Below are 19,180 nucleotides of genomic sequence, written 5' to 3' on the forward strand. Positions count from 1 at the left end.
ACCTCTCTGAGGTATTTCCAGCTCATTTTCTTGTCAGTTTTACTCTAGAATTATGTATATGTCAGCTCTGTGGCCTGTCTGGTCCTGTAGCTCTGATGGAAGTTCCTAATGTTGTGCTGTGGTATCTTGCCTCATTCTGGAGAAATGGCAGCCTCTGTTAAAGTTGTATTTGCCTTGCTAGACACCAGTGAATTATGTGCTTTTGGATCATAGGCAGTGTTTGTATAGTCTAAACAAATGAGGTTGTCTTGAGAACCTTGAGACTTTTTCTTTCTAAATGAATGATCTTCCTTCCTTTGCCAAATTCTGAAACTCTTCTCTGCATTAGATGCCAGAAGAGTTTTGAATTTTTATATGGAAAGACCTCAACATATTAAATGGACAGAAAACATTTGTGTCTAAGACAGTTTAAAGGGTCCACCTGTATCTAGTGTTTTAGTTCTCTCTTATTTGGATGTTTTTCTGTATCTAAGGAACAGTGAGGATCCAGGCAGATGCTCCTTTTCCATTAAAAAGAAAAAGGATGTATTTTTTTTTGTTAATGTGGGAAAAACTCAACCTGAAAAAAACAATAAATTAGTCTTTCTAAAATATTTGAAGAAAATTTTTATAACAGAGCTCTTCACACCTTCAGGATTAGTGGAAGAGAATTACAATAATATTACAATTAATGATTACAATGCCTTTTAGAAGTAAAGTGTGAAGAATAATCACCCAGTTGAAAGCAGAATATTCAGTTGTTGTGATGTCCGAATAGTTAAGAAATCTGTTGAATTATGAATTTGTATAAGCATTCATACCTATTTCCTGAACTATTCATTCTTTGTAGAGGACTGAATACTTTCCTTTTCCTGACTTCCAGTAGCAGCGGAGATGATGTAGTACCCATGTATTAAATTCTTGTTATCTTCCAAATTCTATGTCGTTGATGTACTTACATGAGAGTTTTGGTAAAAAGTGTTTTGTTTTTTTTTTTTAATTTTTTTTGTTTGTTTTCTTTGATTGTTTTTAATTATTTTTTAACTTCAGATGCATTTTATTGTACATCATGTTTCTTATTTAAATTTGGCTATTTTGCCATTACAGCTTACTTTGAACAATATTATATGACATCTGTGCTGGAAAAGGTGTTTGTTTTTATTACAAGAAGAATTATTTTTTATATATTAACATTATTTAAAACAACTGTTAATTTAAACTGTTTTTTTCAGAACTGTGAGGACTTGGGATGTTAACAATGAAAAAAAGCACAAAAGCGTATTTAAGCCGCGATCAGTTCAAGGTAAACGAGTGATTCCTACAACTTGCACATACAGCAGAGATGGGAAATTTATTGCAGCTGGCTGTCAAGATGGCTCTATCCAGATCTGGGACAGGAATATGAGTGTAAGTATTTGATAACAATATATGCTTCTATTATTTCGAGTGTGAATGTTGAAACAGATAAAATAAATTTTGTCACTTTTATACTTTTATTTATTTCCCCTCCTCTCCTCTTCCCTCTGTCCCAAATAGCTCGTAGGTGTGATTTAATATTTCTTCTGCCTTTCTACTGATCATTAAATGTGCTGCTACTAAGTTCAAAGTTTGGGAAAACTCTTGACAATCTGTGTTGAAATTTTTTTTTTTTTTTAAATTGACCACATATCTGTATCTAGATTATTATTCACTTAAGATAGAATGCTTGTAAGAAAAGCTGTACTTTTTTGTTGTTATATAATTTATTTGATTTATTGAATATATTGAGGAGTAACTCTTAAAACTTGATACTGAAATCAGTTGTTAATCCATGTAATAAGTAGAGAAGAATAGTATCCATGTGAGTGAGGATGTGGCCAATGCTGCACATTAAATGGTAAATGTTGTTATATTGCCTAATGTGTAAAAATTAACATGGAGGCAAAATTTGAACCATTTATGTAAATGCATTGTGGTCAGAAAGAGTCAGAATGGAAACAGTTTCAAACTTATCAAAATTAGGAAATATTTCTGTTCATATTGAACTAAACAATAAATTTCCAGTAGTTATGACTTGAACTGACAAGTGTAATTCCTGCTACTACTTTATAATTTGAAGCTTAGAGTAGTCAGTGCTCACTGTTGCTTTGTGTAGTATGTCCATTTCCAAGAGTTTAATTATGCAATGTCAAGTGCAAATTCACCAGGCTAAGCTTTACTGCTTTGAAAAATAATCATCCTAGTAAATCATCCATATCCTCTCTTTATGCCCATCTTATGCGAAAAAGATTCAGTGGGATAAGTACCAGTGGCATGCATTGGAGGAGAAAATGGAAATAGGGTCAATTTTTTTTAAAGCTAGAATTAGAATACGGAGTAAATGAGGCAGGAAAAACAGGATTGTGAAACTGGTGTGATAAATCTCTGAAAGCTGTATAACTTCAGTAGGATGGCTTTGTGGAAGTAAAACTGAACTAGTGCATATTACATTAGTCTGTTCAACTTCATATTTCAAAATATTTTATTTTAAAAAGGAAAACAGACAATCTGGGTAGCTTTTTACAAAGATTCAAAAAGATCTGATTGCTGGAGGCAGGAAGAAATATATAGATTTAAAAGGAAAAGAAAGCCTGTGGATCATACTTAAAGTACAGCCTGTATTTTGGGATTGTAATCTATTTTTATTTCTGTTTTTATTTCCACTATAAACCTAGTAAAACTTCCTAATGGCATGAAGCTTGAGAATTCATCCTAAGTGTAAACTTGTTCTAACAGAATAATAAATTTTTCAGAGACTGGCTTTCATCACCTGTGTATGTTGTTTATTTTAACATATACAGTATTGAAATATTAAGCTTTCTGGTGTAGTTTTAACAATAGTACTCTTGGTAGTCTGCTTTTTCATGTGCTTTTCCTTTTGAACTTTCCTGTGTCTGTAAGATGACATATTGCAATGCTGATTGAGTGCAGTTTAAGGTGATTATGAGTAATTTAAAGATATATCCTGTGCATCTCGTGCAATTTCCAATGGGTGACCCCTGTATAGCAAGGCAAGACTAAAGTGATTTTGTAGTGGAAGTTAAGTTCGTGGTGTTCCTGGGTTTGTCTTTTTAATGTCTAAAGAATTTTTGTCTTTTTTTTGTTGGTTTCATTATGAAGTGTGCAAGATATTTGTGTAAAGGAGCAGGTAAAATGGCTTTTTAGTGGTATTCTTACCTATGACTGCTGGTGTTCTCTGGAGATCCCTGTGTATAGTTAGAATCAAATGTTTCAAAAAGCATCTTGATTAAACAATTACAAAAAGCCTTCATCTTGTATTTGGGGATGGGGAAGGCATAATAAAAAAATTTTCAAATGGACCATGTGTTCAACACAACAGTTAGAAAGAACAGGATGAGACTGACTCCTGCAGTGGAATGGTGAAAGCACTTACTGTCCTGACAGAATACAGAGATGCTTGCAAAGGTGAAGAAGAAAATGCTAAGTTATTACAAATTAATGCGGTTCTTGGGGTACAGATTGTGTGTGATGCAGGAAAATGGGTAAAGCTGTGGAGGATTGGGGTGTGAGGGTTACACTTCTTGAAACATATATTAGAACTGTTAACTTCTGATTTTTGAAAAGAAAGCCGTAATTCCCATCCAGCAAATGTCATTTGATTCTCTTAAAACAAGTGTAGAGACATATATATACACAGATTTTGTTGTGCTGCAGTACAACTGGCTTTCAAGTCAAAATTTGAGAGCATTTGTGTTTATCTTGACAAAGCTCTATTGAGTCAGCAACAAAATTCACTAGTGTTTCAAAGCAGAAAATAATTGCCATATTTTCTTATTCTTGATCAGTTCAGAATGATTCTGTCATCACTATTTATGCTGTGTGCTTGGTCCTTATGGAGCTGGAAGGAGAGATTCAGGAAGGTATTTAAAATAGACTGTTGCTTATTTGACTGTACTGTCATGAAGGGATGACCCAATGAAGGCCTGTTGTGACTGTCTGAATTTGATTTTGCCTTTGTGCAAGAAAGTAAATTATATTTCAACCCTGGTCTTGAGTGCCTAAACCACTGCTCCTGCATATGACAGTAACAGCACAAATGAAAACCGTGAGGGTTGGTCCATCTACATCTTACGGCTCACACTAGATACACACCCATAGTGCGTGTTGTCCTGGTTATCCATGAAGATTTTTAGATGTGTTTATTTTTGAGTTGAGTAGAAATTACTGTCAAATACAGACCTACTAGAGGGGGAGGTTTCTGTTTGCTTTAGTGAAAATGTAAAGTCCCTGCTTTTCCACGGAAAAAGGCTCATCAATGCAGCACATAATCACAGCATGGGTCAGGTTGGAAAGACCACTGTGGGTCATGTGGTCCAGCCCCTCTGCCCAAGCAGGACCATCCCTGAGTGCATGGCACAGGATTGTGTCCAGATCATTCTTGGGTATCTCTAATGGGGGAGACTCCACAACCTCTCTGGGCAGCTGTTCTAGTGCTTGGGCACTGTGCAGTAAAGAAGTTCCTCCTCGTGTTCAGGTGCATCAGTTCCTGCCCACTGCCTCCTATCCTATTAAAGTATGAAGCAGCAGTTCCAAGGGCAGAAACAAATATCCCAATAGGAAAGAGTGTCTGATGATGCCCTTTCCAAGAGCAGAAGGAGCACTCATTAGAAGCAGGCACAACTGGGTGGTGTTGGTGGGAAGACATCACTGTACCACTTTGCAAGATAAAAGCTACCCTACAAATCTTCTTTGCCACTGTAGTCATAGTTTCTGACTGCTGGTATAGGTATTTTTATTTTCTGCTTCACACCACAGACACATCACCTGTGTTCTACATTGCTCCATAGTTTAGAACTTGATCTAGAATGGTGTGTTGAAATAATTTTTGATTTTTAATTTAGAGGAAGACAGGTTCTCTATGTCATATTTTATCCTTCCTGCTGAAGTCAAAGTAGCTGTTTGTTGTAAATTATCTTCATCAGTTAGTTGCTTTTTTTTTTTCCCAAGCCACTTTTGAACCATTGCAGTATCTGCTTTTTTGTTGTTGTTGGGTTGTTGTTGTTTTTTTTTTTTTTTTTTTTTTGTGTGTGTGTTCTGTTTTGTTTTGTTTTGTTTTAAATTATATTGCTGTGCCTAGGAAGGGATTTTGGTGTGTGATCAATTCACTTCTGACTAGTAATGAACACCATGAATGTTTCATTCAGTTTTTTACTTCCACTCTTATTTTGGTATGATTCCAAATCTCCCAGCTGTATGCAGTGAGAGTAAAAACACTTTTGGAACTTTTGGAGGAAGATTTTTTTTCTTCCTCCAAACTGACATTGGTAACTTGCTAATGCTGAAGTTAGCCAAATGCATTCCGGCTCTGCCTTGCTTTTTTCCAAACTTTCTCAGCAGGATCATGATCCATTATAATCACCTGCCTCAGAGAATTTTTTTTGTTTTGTCATAAATCTGTGTTATTTTCTCACGTATGTTATTTTGTCAGTGCGTGTTTTTTCTTTAAGGTTCACATTCATGTGCATTTACAGTGCACATTAGCAGAGCAATCTGTCAGCCTGTTTGAAATATTATGAACACTGTCAGCTTGGCTTAAAATAACAGCTTCAAAGGATGTAAAAAATAACTTCCTTCAAACTTCGAATGAATAGTGGAAACAACAGTGTGAAATAGTCAGATATAACACAACTTATAAGAACACTCTCAATTTAAACGTTCTGAGATGTGGGGGAAAAGTGTCTGGCAAATATGGAGAGTTGAAGAGCATTAGTGGTCAAAATAAGACAGGGCCTGAAAAATTATTGGTTCAGTGGGCAGTGCAGTAAAACCACTAAGTTTACCTGCAGTTCAAGTAAGTTCAAATTCCTCATCTTGCCTGCACTTGTCCATTCAGAGCTTTTTGCTCTGTTGGTAGTAGTACATATTTCTGATCCATGGAGTCAGTCTTTAGCATCAAGAATGCAGAGTGTCTTGCTATCAGTAAACCTTTGTGTGCCTGATATTCCTGTCCAGGAATGTGACTATCTCATTCATAGAGATAGGGAAAAAATGAAATTATTTATGAAGCATATTGTGAGTTAAAATTCAAATCTCTTCAATGAACAGAAAATCTCCCCTCATTTTCCACAATAAGCAGGATTGGATTGAGCCATTTTTCGTTAGTTACAAATAGGTTTTTTTGGGGTAAAAAAGCTAGACTTCTTAGTTAGCCTTTCTTAATCTTTCAGACCTCCTGATGAGGCTACCTGTTACATGAATTTTTTTCCTCCAGCTTTTCCTGGGTGTGTTCAGCACAGAACTGCATAAACAACTTCTCTGTGTATGACAGGCTGAATCATGTTTCACAGTTTCACACATAACCTATTTCATGGTAAATCATTGCAGCTGTGATACAAAGATATTAATAAGGATTTTGGGGAGATAGAGTTTGTGAGAGAAGTGGTCATTTTTTAAAATACCTTTGAGAAAACAGCTTGTACAATCAAAATCTCTGGGTTTTTTTAATAGCTATGTTAAATTTGGTAAACTTTGAGTAGTTTTTATAAGCTTCTACCTATCTACTGGCTGCACTATAAGTAGTAAAGAATTAGTCTGGACAAATACCTCTGTAATAGGTTTGTCTTTTACATCTGTAATAGGTTTATTTTTTATATAGTGCAAATATGAACATTGTTTCTGAAAGATACAATTTTTTGTATGATTTAAAAATCATACACAGTTACAATTTGTATGTGAAGGATACAAATTTTTGTATGGTTTTTTATATAGTGCACATATTTGCACTACATAAAAAAAACACTGTTTTGTGATTTTCAGCATAATTCTCATTAAGCAAATTGATTCAGTGCTCATGGAAATACTTTTATAGTTAGCAATTAACCTATATTTTTTACTTTCTTGTTTCATAAAAGACTTAGCCATAGGTTTAAATCTGGTCTTCAGTTCAAAAGTGAAGTTCATTTGATACAGTACAGCTGAATTACTGCTTTGCTATCATTTTCTTTTCTCCTAGTTTTAAAACTTTACTCTGAATTTAAATTGCTAGAATAATTGATGTGTTTTGATGAGTTTAAATTACTTAGCTGAAGCTCAGAGTGGTCTTGCAGAACTTAAAATTCTCAACAATATTGAAATTCAACACTGTAATAATGTACTGCCCGCATAAATATTCCCGAATGTGATCAAGTGGTAGTTCTAATAACTTGTTTTCAACACGCCCTTAAGCCACCCTATCCTCAAAATATAAGGGGAAGAATAGCAGAATGTCACAGTATGCCTTGAAATTAAACAGATCTAAGCTCTGTACATTTTAATTACAAATAGTCATGTTAAAAGTATTTTCCAAATAATTGCATGATTTATAGATGTAAGATAAATACATTTCTATATTTAGTGATGGTTTGCTTTGAACGGGTTTCTGTAAGCTTTAGTTTTGTGGCATGCTGTTGGAAGCTTTAAGGTAGAGTTTTTAGAGACAAAAGGTTTTTCAAGTACTGAAGCCATTTTGAAAAAATACTGTACAACTAAGGATACAGATTTAGATAATGAAAAATTATTATGTGAAAAACTTCCTGGTTTTTTTTTTTTTTTTCTTTGTGGGTGGTTGTTTTTTGCTGGTTTTTTTTTTTTTTTTTGGGAATGGGAGTCTTAAGGGCAGATTTTATTTGGAAATTTTTTTTTCAAACTTTATTTTGCTGTTCATGATGGATTTTACAGCTGATGCTGCCAAGATGGAGTGAGCAAAACTCTTAGTAAGAGCTGAGACTTGCTGTAAATACTTTCCCATTAATTGGAAGGTCCTTTGAGGGGATTTGTACCCATGTGTTAGGAAGATGAGGTTGTTGAATCTTTGCACATTTACAGGATTAATTTTGCATACACTGACATGCAAAAGACATGGCTTTCAGTAATTGATTCCTGAAATGTCTTTTGTCTGTCCACTACAAAGCTTTGCTGTACATAAGCCTTTTTAGGTACAGTTTCTACCTTGTGTGTCTTTGTCATCTTGTCCATCACAGCATTAGAGTTACGCTTTTTTCATACCAGCTAGGCTTTATTCATCTTTTTTCACCATGGAATATTCACTTGTCTATTTGGATGATTTTTTAATGTATAGAATTCAATGTTTATATTGATATCTCCTCAGCATTAAAATATTCCAGTGAAGTGTCAATATTTAATAGAAACAGTTTACAATGACTGTTCTTAAATTTGCTGAATATCACTACTACAGCTAAACAGCAGGGAAATCTTCCAATTTCCCCCAAGTATGTAACATGGTTCATGCTTTGAAGAGGGCAGTCTGGCTACATCTGGAAATTTCTTGTGTAAATACAAGATGAAGGATATCCAAATATACTATATTCCCCTTTCAAACTTAAGGTAAGTTTTCCATATCCATAATATTCCACCCTTTCATTCCATATGTATATGTGCCAGACCTCTGTTCCAGAAACTGGAAATCACACACAAGCTTGCCAGCAGCAAATATTAACAGATTCATATATTACTTCTTTTTGTATACGTCTGGGTTAGCCAGTACATCACTATCTGTACCCTGAAGCCAGCCACAGTAAAGAATCTGACAATCATATGCTGAGATAAAATGTGCCCTGCTGTATTTCTAAGTGCATTTCTCTCTTATGTAATAAACAGTTTATAGTTAAGAACTATCTAAATGTTTGCACTATCTAATACAGTGATGAAAGGCAATTCTAAATCTTGAAGTCTGTCACACCCCAGTGAAAATAGGTTTAAGGATTTCACTCTGGATTCATGTATGGTTAAGGAAAAAGGCTTATCCCACAAGGATTATATATCTCCCTTTGATTTATTATTTGGAAAACTAAAAGTAGAACTTACAGAAATAATTTCAAAATTACAATTTGATAAGAGTTGGCATTACAGCAATGTGATTATCTTTATTAATATTGTAATGCTATTAATATTAATATAACATGAATAATGTTACAGAAATAGAAAGATGGAATAATAAAAATAATGAGAAAAAAGAGCCTTCTTGAGCTAGCTTTGTTAGTTTAGAGGAAAGTCCTTTTTATTGCAGAGGCAAAAAGTGGAAAATACAAATACTACATTCTGATCTAAAAAGAAGTGAGCTCCAGAGTGGTTTGGCTTATCAGAGAAATGACTTTTAGATGCTGTAGTATATGCATTGCTCAAGCAAGCTGAGCACTTCAGTGGTCTAGAGTTTGATAGGGTTTGTAAATTATGAAAAGACTGTTGTGCTTGTTGTGTATATTAGGAAGCTAGTTTTTCTTCCAAAAGTGTCTTACTGTGCTTCATAGTAGGTCACTATTTCTTGAAGCTTGTGAGGAGATGAACAGCAGGATTATGCTGTGAATTTCCTAAAAACAATGAAAAGTGCATTTTTGTACAGCTCTTGGTCATTAAAATTATTTAGTTAGAGAAGCCAAAGACTACCACATTTCAAAATACTTAACAAAAGGAAAGCTGTTACAGCTTGAACTAGTGAATCAAAACTCAGAAAGGTAGGAAATAGCTTCTGAGCCACGAAACATACAGGTTTGCAGGAGATAAGTTATATTGAGTCACAGCTTTTGTATGTAACACTAAGTTACATACATTTAACTCAGGAAGTTTGAAGAAGAACAACCTTTTCTCTACAGAAAGAACAATTGATTCGTGGTTACATCTATTAAGAGGTGCAGTTCTGTGGTGTTACAGTTTAAATAATTGGCCATAACACACTAGAGACTGTACGTTCCTAAAGGATGTAAGTCTTGTTAACTTTAACTGAAAATACTTGAATGGCATTTCTAGAGAATTCGTAATAAGATTATAAGTCAAATAAATTATTTTTGTGTTCATGATTATCAATGAGAAGATAAACTGCACAGCTGAAGCATGTCTTGGCAGCAGGTACAGAACTAAACTAATTATAAGTATTTGTAATAATACTGTATTTTTTATAAGACAGCTTCTGTGAGCAGGTTTCTTGTAACTCTGGGTATATGTCTCATAATTAAAATCTGATTGAATATATGTGAGGCTTCCTTCATAAGTAAACAAAACTTCTCCCAGTGCAAATTATTTTAAAGAGTTTTTTTTATGATCTTCCTATTCCTGTAGTTTGTTTTCAACAGATGTTAGTGCTAAACAATTAGCAGAGAGGGTGGTGAAATAGGTGGAGCATTGTCCAGCTGTGTTTTATTTAATGTATGACTGCAGTGATACTATACAGACTGAAATCAGATACATCCGTGAAACAGCTGCTTTCCTTAAACCAAGTTCTAAATTTCTCATGAGATAGAGAACTAGACTTGGAGTTGGATATGACTATCTATGTATTTCACACATTATGTGTAAATACATACACAATGTGTCTAAGAATATCCAGAGACTTATAATGACATTCTAGTTCAATAGACTTTCTGAATGTGTATAATCATTTTAAGCAATAATTTAAACAACGTATTCTTAGATATTTCAACATAAGTAATTTTCATTTAGATTAAGCAGTATGTGGAGTTTTTAAAAAAGTCCTTTATGGTTACTATTTCACTATGCACTGTGTTTATTTATCACTTTGAGATATGGCTTGTGACAGTTTTGTGCTCAAAGGAATCACCCATAATCAGCACTAAAAAATTTATTTTATATTTGGTGCATTTTTCTGCATGCTGGCTCACTAGCCTGCTCTTTGTCCTCACCATTATGCAGTTCTGTGGTCTCACCTGAAGAATCTGAGATCTGTAAACAAACTTCATCCTGCTGAGGCCATCGGAGTACACTGTGTGAGGCTTTATATATGCTGTTTCACCAGGGCTCACAGGAGCAGAAGGAGGACAGGTAGGGCATCCCTGCCCTTGTGACAGGAGGACTGGTATCTATTCAAGACTGCCTTGAAGAGCCGGAGTGATTTTTCAGAAACAGGGACAGACAGCTGTAGCAGACAGCAGAAATCATTGCATTGCAAGCCATTGGCTTGTTATTTATCACAAATGTGAAAATGGCTGCTTGATTTCAATATTTGATGTGTTGAAGTTATGGGTAGGTGTTCACAGAAGCATAGGAATGTTTTCTGTATTCCAGAGAGGTCAGTGTGGTTCCTTGGCTGTTGCATTGAGGTGGGAGGACAGGGTAGGGCTGCAATAATGTGTGGTGCTGTCTGTCTGCATGTGTAAAACAAACTTCAGTTTTGACTTCCTTCCTAACCAAGGGTGGTTGTGTCAGAAAATGAATTCTTCAGTGTCAAGTTGGTAAGAGGTTTGCATCAGCAAACAAAAACAAGACAGCGTGCAAACTGGATTGCACTATATGTCTATGTAGACTATGTGTCTTCACCCCCCCTTTCTTCTTTTTTTTACAGTTTTTTACCCAATAATTGTATGTCCTTATGTGTTGCAGAAAAAGGAGTGGTGGTTTTCTGTGGTTTGATTTTGGTTTTCTTTTATTTTTTTCTGATAAAAACACAGATGTGCTTGCAGATTAAATGAAAGATCTGTAATTGAAAGATTGAATTTAATTCATTGGTGAAATACAGCTGTTAAAAAAGACAAAATGAGGCAAGAGTGGACCCCTAAAAGTAAAGAACCACTATCAAGGAAACAAAAAAAGGAAAACACATACACAATTTCCATACCTTTTATAATCATCTCATTTGTATTACATAAGACAGACAGGATTAATTGATTCAAATATGTTCATTGCACCAAAAAAAATTATTTCCTCTCATACTTAAAACAGTAGTTTGTTTTAATGTCTGTTAAAAAAGAAAGCTATTGTTAAAAGTGACCCATGTTTGAAATTTAATCAGAAATTGCTCAGTAGAATAGCAAGCAACTTTTTCTCTATAAGGTATTACAAACTTTTTCATTCTATCCAGTGCTTAGGTACTTGACTGCTGCTCTGAGAGTTAACTTGGAACACTCTGTTCTGTTAACCACTATAAACAATTTTTGACTTTTTTTTTCTGCTTTGCCAGATTTTTGCTTTTTGCTTGCATGTGTGGGGGTTTTATTTGCTTGCTTATTTATCTAGTCAAATATATAAAACTATTGTGAGAAAAAAGCATCAAAGAAGGAACTATGGAACTGACATAAGAATATTGCATGAAAAGAAAATGAAGTTTACTGAGAATGCTCAGTTTATCACTGACATGCATGAGGAAAAATATCACCCCTTTAACTGAGGCACAGTTCCATATTCATTTTTCCATCTGAATGAATAAAACCAAATCCGTAGTTTTAAAACATTATTTCTTTTTAAGTAATACACAGAGATATAATAATGGCATGATGGTTACGGTGTTTTTTTATCAGAAAAAAATCAAAGAATGTAAAAGAAAGAATACCTTGGTATGTTGCAAGAAGTTTAGTGAAAATGCTTTCATTTCTTAGAGAAATACACCCATCCTCTTAGAATATACTTGTGCTAGCTGCTGTTTCTAGCAAGCAAACAGATTTATTATACAATCATCTTTGATAGCTCACTGCAGATTACACCATTTTGACTCAAGGATTACTGAACCAGAAATGTTAACTTTATATAGATTTTTATGTATTTTCAGTCATATTTCACTCTATTTACACTGTGCCTCTGTTAGACTAGAGAAGTGGTTTAAGCTTTGGGGACCTGAAAGAATATGAGAAATTTTATTGAATATTTGGGAATAAACTGAGAATAAGTCTGTCATAGTTGCTTTTTGAAGACTACTTAGTAGCTTCTTTATAAATTTTTTTCAGTTTCTATTTTTGTTTATTGCCTGTAGGCCAAAAGCTACTTTTAAATGATATGTAACATCCAGGGTTGCCATAGATGAGTTTGAAATCTGTGGACTTTTAGTGGAGTTTCAGTGTGTCTTAGCTGAATCTTTAATAATGTTTTTGTGGAATAACCTTGATCGCATTTGATTGTTTTCTGGAAGGCTTCAACAGCTGGGCAAATCTAAGAATGATCAATTTAACTTCCAGAGAGGCAAAAGGAGGAGTGGGCCTTTTTTTTGTTCACAAAAGCCATATTTGTGATTTGTGACAAAGGAGGAAAAATGTAAATTTGCTATGATAGGATGAGAAGGGTTAGATAAGTTATGAAAAGATGCAGAAGAAAGTTCCTTTTACATCCATGTGTGTTTTTCTCATGCAGTGTGAAAAATCTCCAAAGGAAGCCAACTGAATAGTTTCCAAAAGCTATTTTTATTAGTAATAGGTATCATTTTTGTGGCCAAGATAGGTTATTTTCTCAAACGCAAAGTTTGACCATGCAGCCAAACATTCAGCTAGGGTTTGCTACTGTATTCATAACTGATTAATTAGGATTTAGAGAAAAGAAAGAGTGTTTCAGGTCTGATAATTATACATGTAAATGTCACTGAGTTCGAAAGTCACAGAGAAGAGGAAATCATGTAACAGTGTAATCATGTAAACACAAAAACCTCAGATTTCACAAGTTAATCTTTTGCATCAGTGTGCTCATTACTGAAACACCATTTCTACACCACGGGAAGTGGCATTGAAGAGTTGAAAGCCCTGGGATCATGTTTACAGAGACTTAAGGAAAGCATCTGATATAGCCTGCAACTGCCTGCTCAGAGAAAATACTGAGAAATTCCTGAATTTGACTGACATACGTAGACCTGAAAAATTTTAATTGATACAGTAAAGCCAGAAAGTACATTTAGATTTCTTTTGTGGATTATAATTGAGAGCTATGAGATAGGCTTCCTTTCAGTAGAGGTGGCTGAAGCGGGGATGGGGAAGTAGATATTTGGAGAGTGAATCTCCTGTCTTGGGTACCTGTCTGCCTTGTCAGCTGTGATCACAGCTCTGAGATGTTGTCTGTTTCTGATGGGATTTGAACAAAGACCCAGACAGCTTTGGTCAGTTGTGACTAAAAAGGAGATTTCTGGTTTATTTGTTTGTTTTTGTCTTGCAGCTTTGTAATTGATACTTTTATCACCCTGAGCCTGACCTATGATAATATGTCATCTTGGAAGGCTTTTACGTTTGTTAAAAATTACAACCTTTGCAATTGAATATTGTCAGTGTGAGCTATTTTATTTTGCTGTAAGTATCTTAGGTGAAAAGACTCATTTAAAAGTAGCTGTACATGGCCTGGGACTTGCTTGTCAGGCGTCTCTGCTGAGGTGTCCTGCCCTTCTGCCTCCTGTTTGAAACCAGCATAAATCTCAATTGTGGTTGTATGGTTGACTGTGTCCACACTAATAAATAAGTAATATTTTGCTACACATCTGTAAAACAGAGAAAGATTGATATAGCTGTCTTTGTAGGTCCCACTTTCCCCAAGGCCTGCTTTAATTTACTGCCTTTGCTTTAAAAAAAAAAAATCTAGATGTTAGGAATAAGAAGGAAGAAGAATGCCTTGGCTGGGGCATTCAATATTTTGTTTAAAGAAAAAGTGGGGAGGGCAGAATGTGAGAAGCATTATAATCTTGAGAAAGTGTTGGCTGACTGTGAAATATTATATCCCAGAAACAATGTGGGAAGTTCAAAAATTCCGTCAGTTAGACATACTGTTATTTTCCTCATTGATGTGGCTTAGATTTCTGAGGTGAACAAACTGAGTAGGTCTGTCTTTTTCCTAGAACAAGTTTTATTGAGTGTTTTGGAGCAGGAGAGCAGTTGTGAGATGCAGAACTGCAGCCATGTGGCTCTGTTGTAGGTCGTTCTTTTGTGGTAAACCATTCATGTGACCACTGTCATCTTCACTTCCATATGGGTCCTCTTAAATCCATACAGATTTTTGTACAAGGGATACTCATTGCTGATGCTCCTCCAGTCATGTACCTTTGCCCCTACCCCCACCTTTTCCTAATCTGTTCTCTGGTTTCCTTTTGTGTTCTGGCTCTCATTTGCTCTGAGGACTGTGGCAATATTGCAAACCTTGACATTTATCTGTTATTTTTGGGGTTTTTGATACATGCAACTGTGTACTTTCTCACATGTGCTTTATGTTTTATGCTTGTCATCTCATTTTGCACACAAGTACAGTCAGCTGTAATTGCTTAACTAAAGTATACGTGCTAATACAAAGCTAGGAGGAAAGTGCTTACATTGGTGGAGTTACTTGTTAGAGAGCCTTTAAATAAGTTGCAGAAGACAGTGGTTTACTGCAGAATTTGCTGAAGTAACTAAACCTTTAAAAAATGTTAAGGACTGATGAACTTGTAAAATTTTGCATGGCACATGACTGTTACTTCAGAATAGCAGGCACCTCTGCAAAAAAAGAAGGGTAAGAAGGAGATATGTAGATACACTTTGCCCAAATTATCTTGACATCTTTATCTTATGTTTCAATGCTCTTCCTTTCCTTTTTTGAATCAAATTTTGTAATTGCATACATTGGTTCTGTTGTTTCATGTCTTTCCAGCTAGAAACATTCTGATAACAATTTTTTGCTAATGATTTGTTAGCAAGATTAGACATCTGTTAAAAATACTAAGAGGTCAGAGGCCAGAAACATTATTTTCTTTGAAAACTGCAATGAATGTTTGCCAGTATGTGTAAAAACTTCTTTTCAACCTTCAATCATTTTAGAATATTTGATTTAGTACTACAATTCAGGGTTATATTCCTTTGCAGAATAATATATGGAGGGCAAGCTTGCAGAGCTCAAAGTTAGGAAAACAATCTTTTACTGGTAAACTGAGGAAATTTATTTTTAAAGACATAGAATTGCTGATGCAATCTTACTATCCTTTTCAGTCAAGCCTGGTTTTACATGAAATCCTGAAGTATCGAAGCTGGATAGAGTTGGGCAAAATTTGTTCCTTTGGTTTAATTTTTGTCATTAAGGGGCAAATGATATGTCTTTGACATCTATATGTTGCTGTTTTCCTTTCTCTATAGGACAGTTGAAAAAAGGGCCAAAATTGGTCAGAGTATATATAAGTACCTCATTGAGAAGGCTCTGTAGTGCATGGTGTAAAATAAAAAGTAATTTCAGTTGGAAAAGACCCTGAAGAGCATTGAGTCCCACTATTTACAACCTTCTGTACAATCTTAACTCTGCCAGGGCCGCCTCTAAACCATGTCCCCAAGTGCCACATTGGCGCATCTTCTAAATACATCCAGGCATGGTGACTCAACCACTTCCTTGGGAAGCCAGTTACAATGCTTGGCTGCTCTTCCAGTGAAGAAATTTTTCATAACATAAAATCTAAACCTCTTCTGGCACAACGTGGGGCCAATTTATGATGAGTTGTTTAATTCCTGAAAGACACAGTTTAAGTTTTATTGATGGACTCACAAATAAATGCTAAATAAAATCAGTGTCTTTGACCATAGGAAAATAATACAAATTCTGACTGTTATGTGATTTGCTATCTATCTATAGACATTTAGGGTTTTTACTTGTAAAACATAAAAGAAAGGGCATTTGTTGGATCCCAGATCTCTTTCTGTGTTTTAATTTGGATCCGACACAAAACAAGAGGAAAGAATTTCAGATTGAGGATGAAATGAAAGGAAAAAACCCTACACCCTTCCATTAAGTTGGGCAGCAGAGTGAAGAAAATGGTATTTTAATATATGTATGTCAGTGTGACATTGCCTAAAGGGATGGGAGTGTTGTGGAGCCCAAATGAAGTTTTTTCAATTTGTTTGAATTAGTTTAATATCGTAATGTAATCTTTCTGTCATTTTTAAAATGTGAATATTAACCATTTAAGATGTTTTTGAAAGTATCCATGGTATTTCTTACACAAAAAAATACATAGTTTTAATTGCTTGTTAATGTTTAACAAATACTACAGAAAATGTATTTCTTGATAGCTAATTCACATTTTATTCTTTACACATTCCCACATACTTGGAAAATTTTATGCAATTGGATGCACAGAATATGTTTTTTAGTATTAATAAATGCTCCCACCAAAGACAGTTGTAAACCTCACTCTGTTCATAGACTTCAGGGTATGCACAATTGGCTAGAAGTGACAGTCATTTCAAAACAATTACTATGGCTAAGTGTAGGCCATTGCATTTTGTGTTCAATACTGTAAGATGCATATTGTTGGTATTTGAAATCCCCCTTTGTTGAAGAGTCATTTGTGGAGGGAATGCCTCATGTGACTCCTCTTAATGACTGACCAAATCTGCACATCAAAACAAGCTTTCAATAATTATTAACGTCATCACACAAAGATTCTCTAGCTTTTGAACCAAATTTAGAAGAACTATTCTTAAGAATAAACAACATTAATTAATTTGCTAGTTTGTGGCTCTTACTTACAAAATAACCCATTAAAAGAGTCTTAGTAAGGTGCATAGTCAAAAATTTGAAGATCAATTTACTGAGGATTCCTGTGTTAGCCCAGATCAGTCTGTGTGATTGCGTGTCATAATCACATTCACCTTTTGTGATCACATTCTCTTTTTTATTCAGTAGAATTGTGTCTGTTGTAATGCATAGTTTGGATAATAATCACTGAGCAGCTGCTCATTGTTTTGTCCTCTTACTGTTCAGGGTGGGATTCTAGGTCTGATTTTGCTGCATATTGTTCAACCCCTCATCTGAAAAGATAAGCTTACATGCTTGAATTTTGTTTTGCTCATTACTACCATAAATAAAGGACTTCAAGGTCACTAATCTGCCATATTCTTCTCTATGTTTTAATCCTCAATTTAAAGAGGGGAAGCTTAGATACAGTCACACTGGAAACCTGAATGCCTAATTTTACAACTATGTGAATTAGTTTTCTTTTATAAAAAGAGGGCAAATGAGAAGCATAATTAGCTATGTATTAAAAAAGGAATCAACCTGCCTGAAATTTGTTTTTCTCTGTTTCTGTCTTTTCCCTTTTTCCCTTCCTGTGTTTCCACTTCCTGTCTTGGAATCTTAGGTGAGACCCTTGCTTTGGTTGGGAAGTGAAAAAGCTTGATTTGACAAGACCATTTAAATTTAATTTGAGGTTCCTTCCCTATTAATAGAATTTTTAGGTATTTTACTGAATAATGACTTAATAAATAAGAAGTTATCTCCATACAAGAACAAAATGTAAACTTGAAGGTAATTTCAACTTTTCTTTAGGATTATCAGCAAAAGAGAAATAATTAAAATAAAACATACATTGTTCCCATACTTGAATTTTACTGTACCTAAATGGAACACAAACCTCACAATATCTGAACTTTGTTCTGTTATGTAAGCCATGAATTCTGCCAGGGATTAAATTTGGCAAAAGTAAATTTTTCCAGTGCTTTTCAGTCCTTTCTAAAGTATGTACACTGTATTTTAGTAGTTCGAGAAACTAAAAGCCTGCTGAGGGGAGTGTTGAGATCTGTCTTGGAATGTATTTTTATCTTAACCAGGCATCACTACCTTTGTTCAGTGCAAGTGGGAGTTTTCCAAGAGTGCTGATGCTATGTAAATCTGTACTGTATATTTAAACCTATGAAGAATTCAAATCTTGCATTCAAGCTCTTGTTATGAAAGCATATTCTAAAACTAATATAACATTTTTAAAAGTCTGTTGGAAATACTTAGCTACTGTACCTTCTAAAAGTGTAGGAATTTCTGTTTAGAATAATGAATTGCAGCAGAGCCCAGAAAATGCTATGGAGTAATGTTTGTCCCATTTGTTTCATTTGTTATTAGATTCGTAATTGTAATTAATTTTGCAATGTTTTGTTTCTTTGGCAAACAGGTACATACAAAGTTCCACTGCAGGCAAGCCCATGCTCCAGGCACTGACACTTCATGTTTGACATTTTCCTATGATGGTACTGTCCTTGCCAGCCGAGGAGGTAGGTGATTGAAATAATCCTATGACATGTTGAATGTAAGATGTTTTTAATGAAATGAAATGGTTCATTAAACAAACCATATAGATCACATTAATTGTTAGATGTAGCTGTCTGTGGTGGAGTTAAGGTAGTGAAATCAGATACTAGTGATTCAAATATGAAATATTTCATATTTTTACTACTTTTATTTGATACATCATGCAATACTATGTTCCTGAAAGAGAATTCTACAGCAGTTAAGAAATATTTTAAGATAACTTTGCTGATTATGTTACACAGTTTCTGCTCTGTGTTCTTGTCTAGCAGTAATACACTGAAAGGAAATCCTTAGCTTAATTAAAAAAAAAAAGGTCCAGTTTTGTTGCTTAGTTCTTACGTGGAAGATAAGTGCCTCTCAATAACACTGTCTCTTCTTTGGAGGTATTAATTCCTCATACAACCTTCTTAGACAATGTAATTTTCTGTCCTAATTGGAC

The 19,180-nt window shown here is 34.7% G+C and overlaps 1 protein-coding gene across 5 annotated transcripts in view; it reads left to right on the forward strand.

Annotated features, from left to right (window-relative positions):
• Positions 1-19,180, forward strand: part of WDR70 (WD repeat domain 70) — a 127,963-nt gene that overhangs the window by 74,593 nt on the left and 34,190 nt on the right. For all 5 annotated transcript variants that reach the window (XM_064405728.1, XM_064405729.1, XM_064405732.1 and 2 more), the window contains exons 10-11: positions 1,212-1,386; positions 18,605-18,704. In XM_064405728.1, coding sequence (XP_064261798.1) covers positions 1,212-1,386; positions 18,605-18,704 — 275 coding nt within the window. The remainder of the gene's footprint in view (positions 1-1,211; positions 1,387-18,604; positions 18,705-19,180) is intronic.

This window comes from Passer domesticus, chromosome Z (genome assembly GCF_036417665.1).
Source record: "Passer domesticus isolate bPasDom1 chromosome Z, bPasDom1.hap1, whole genome shotgun sequence".
NCBI lineage: Eukaryota > Metazoa > Chordata > Aves > Passeriformes > Passeridae > Passer > Passer domesticus.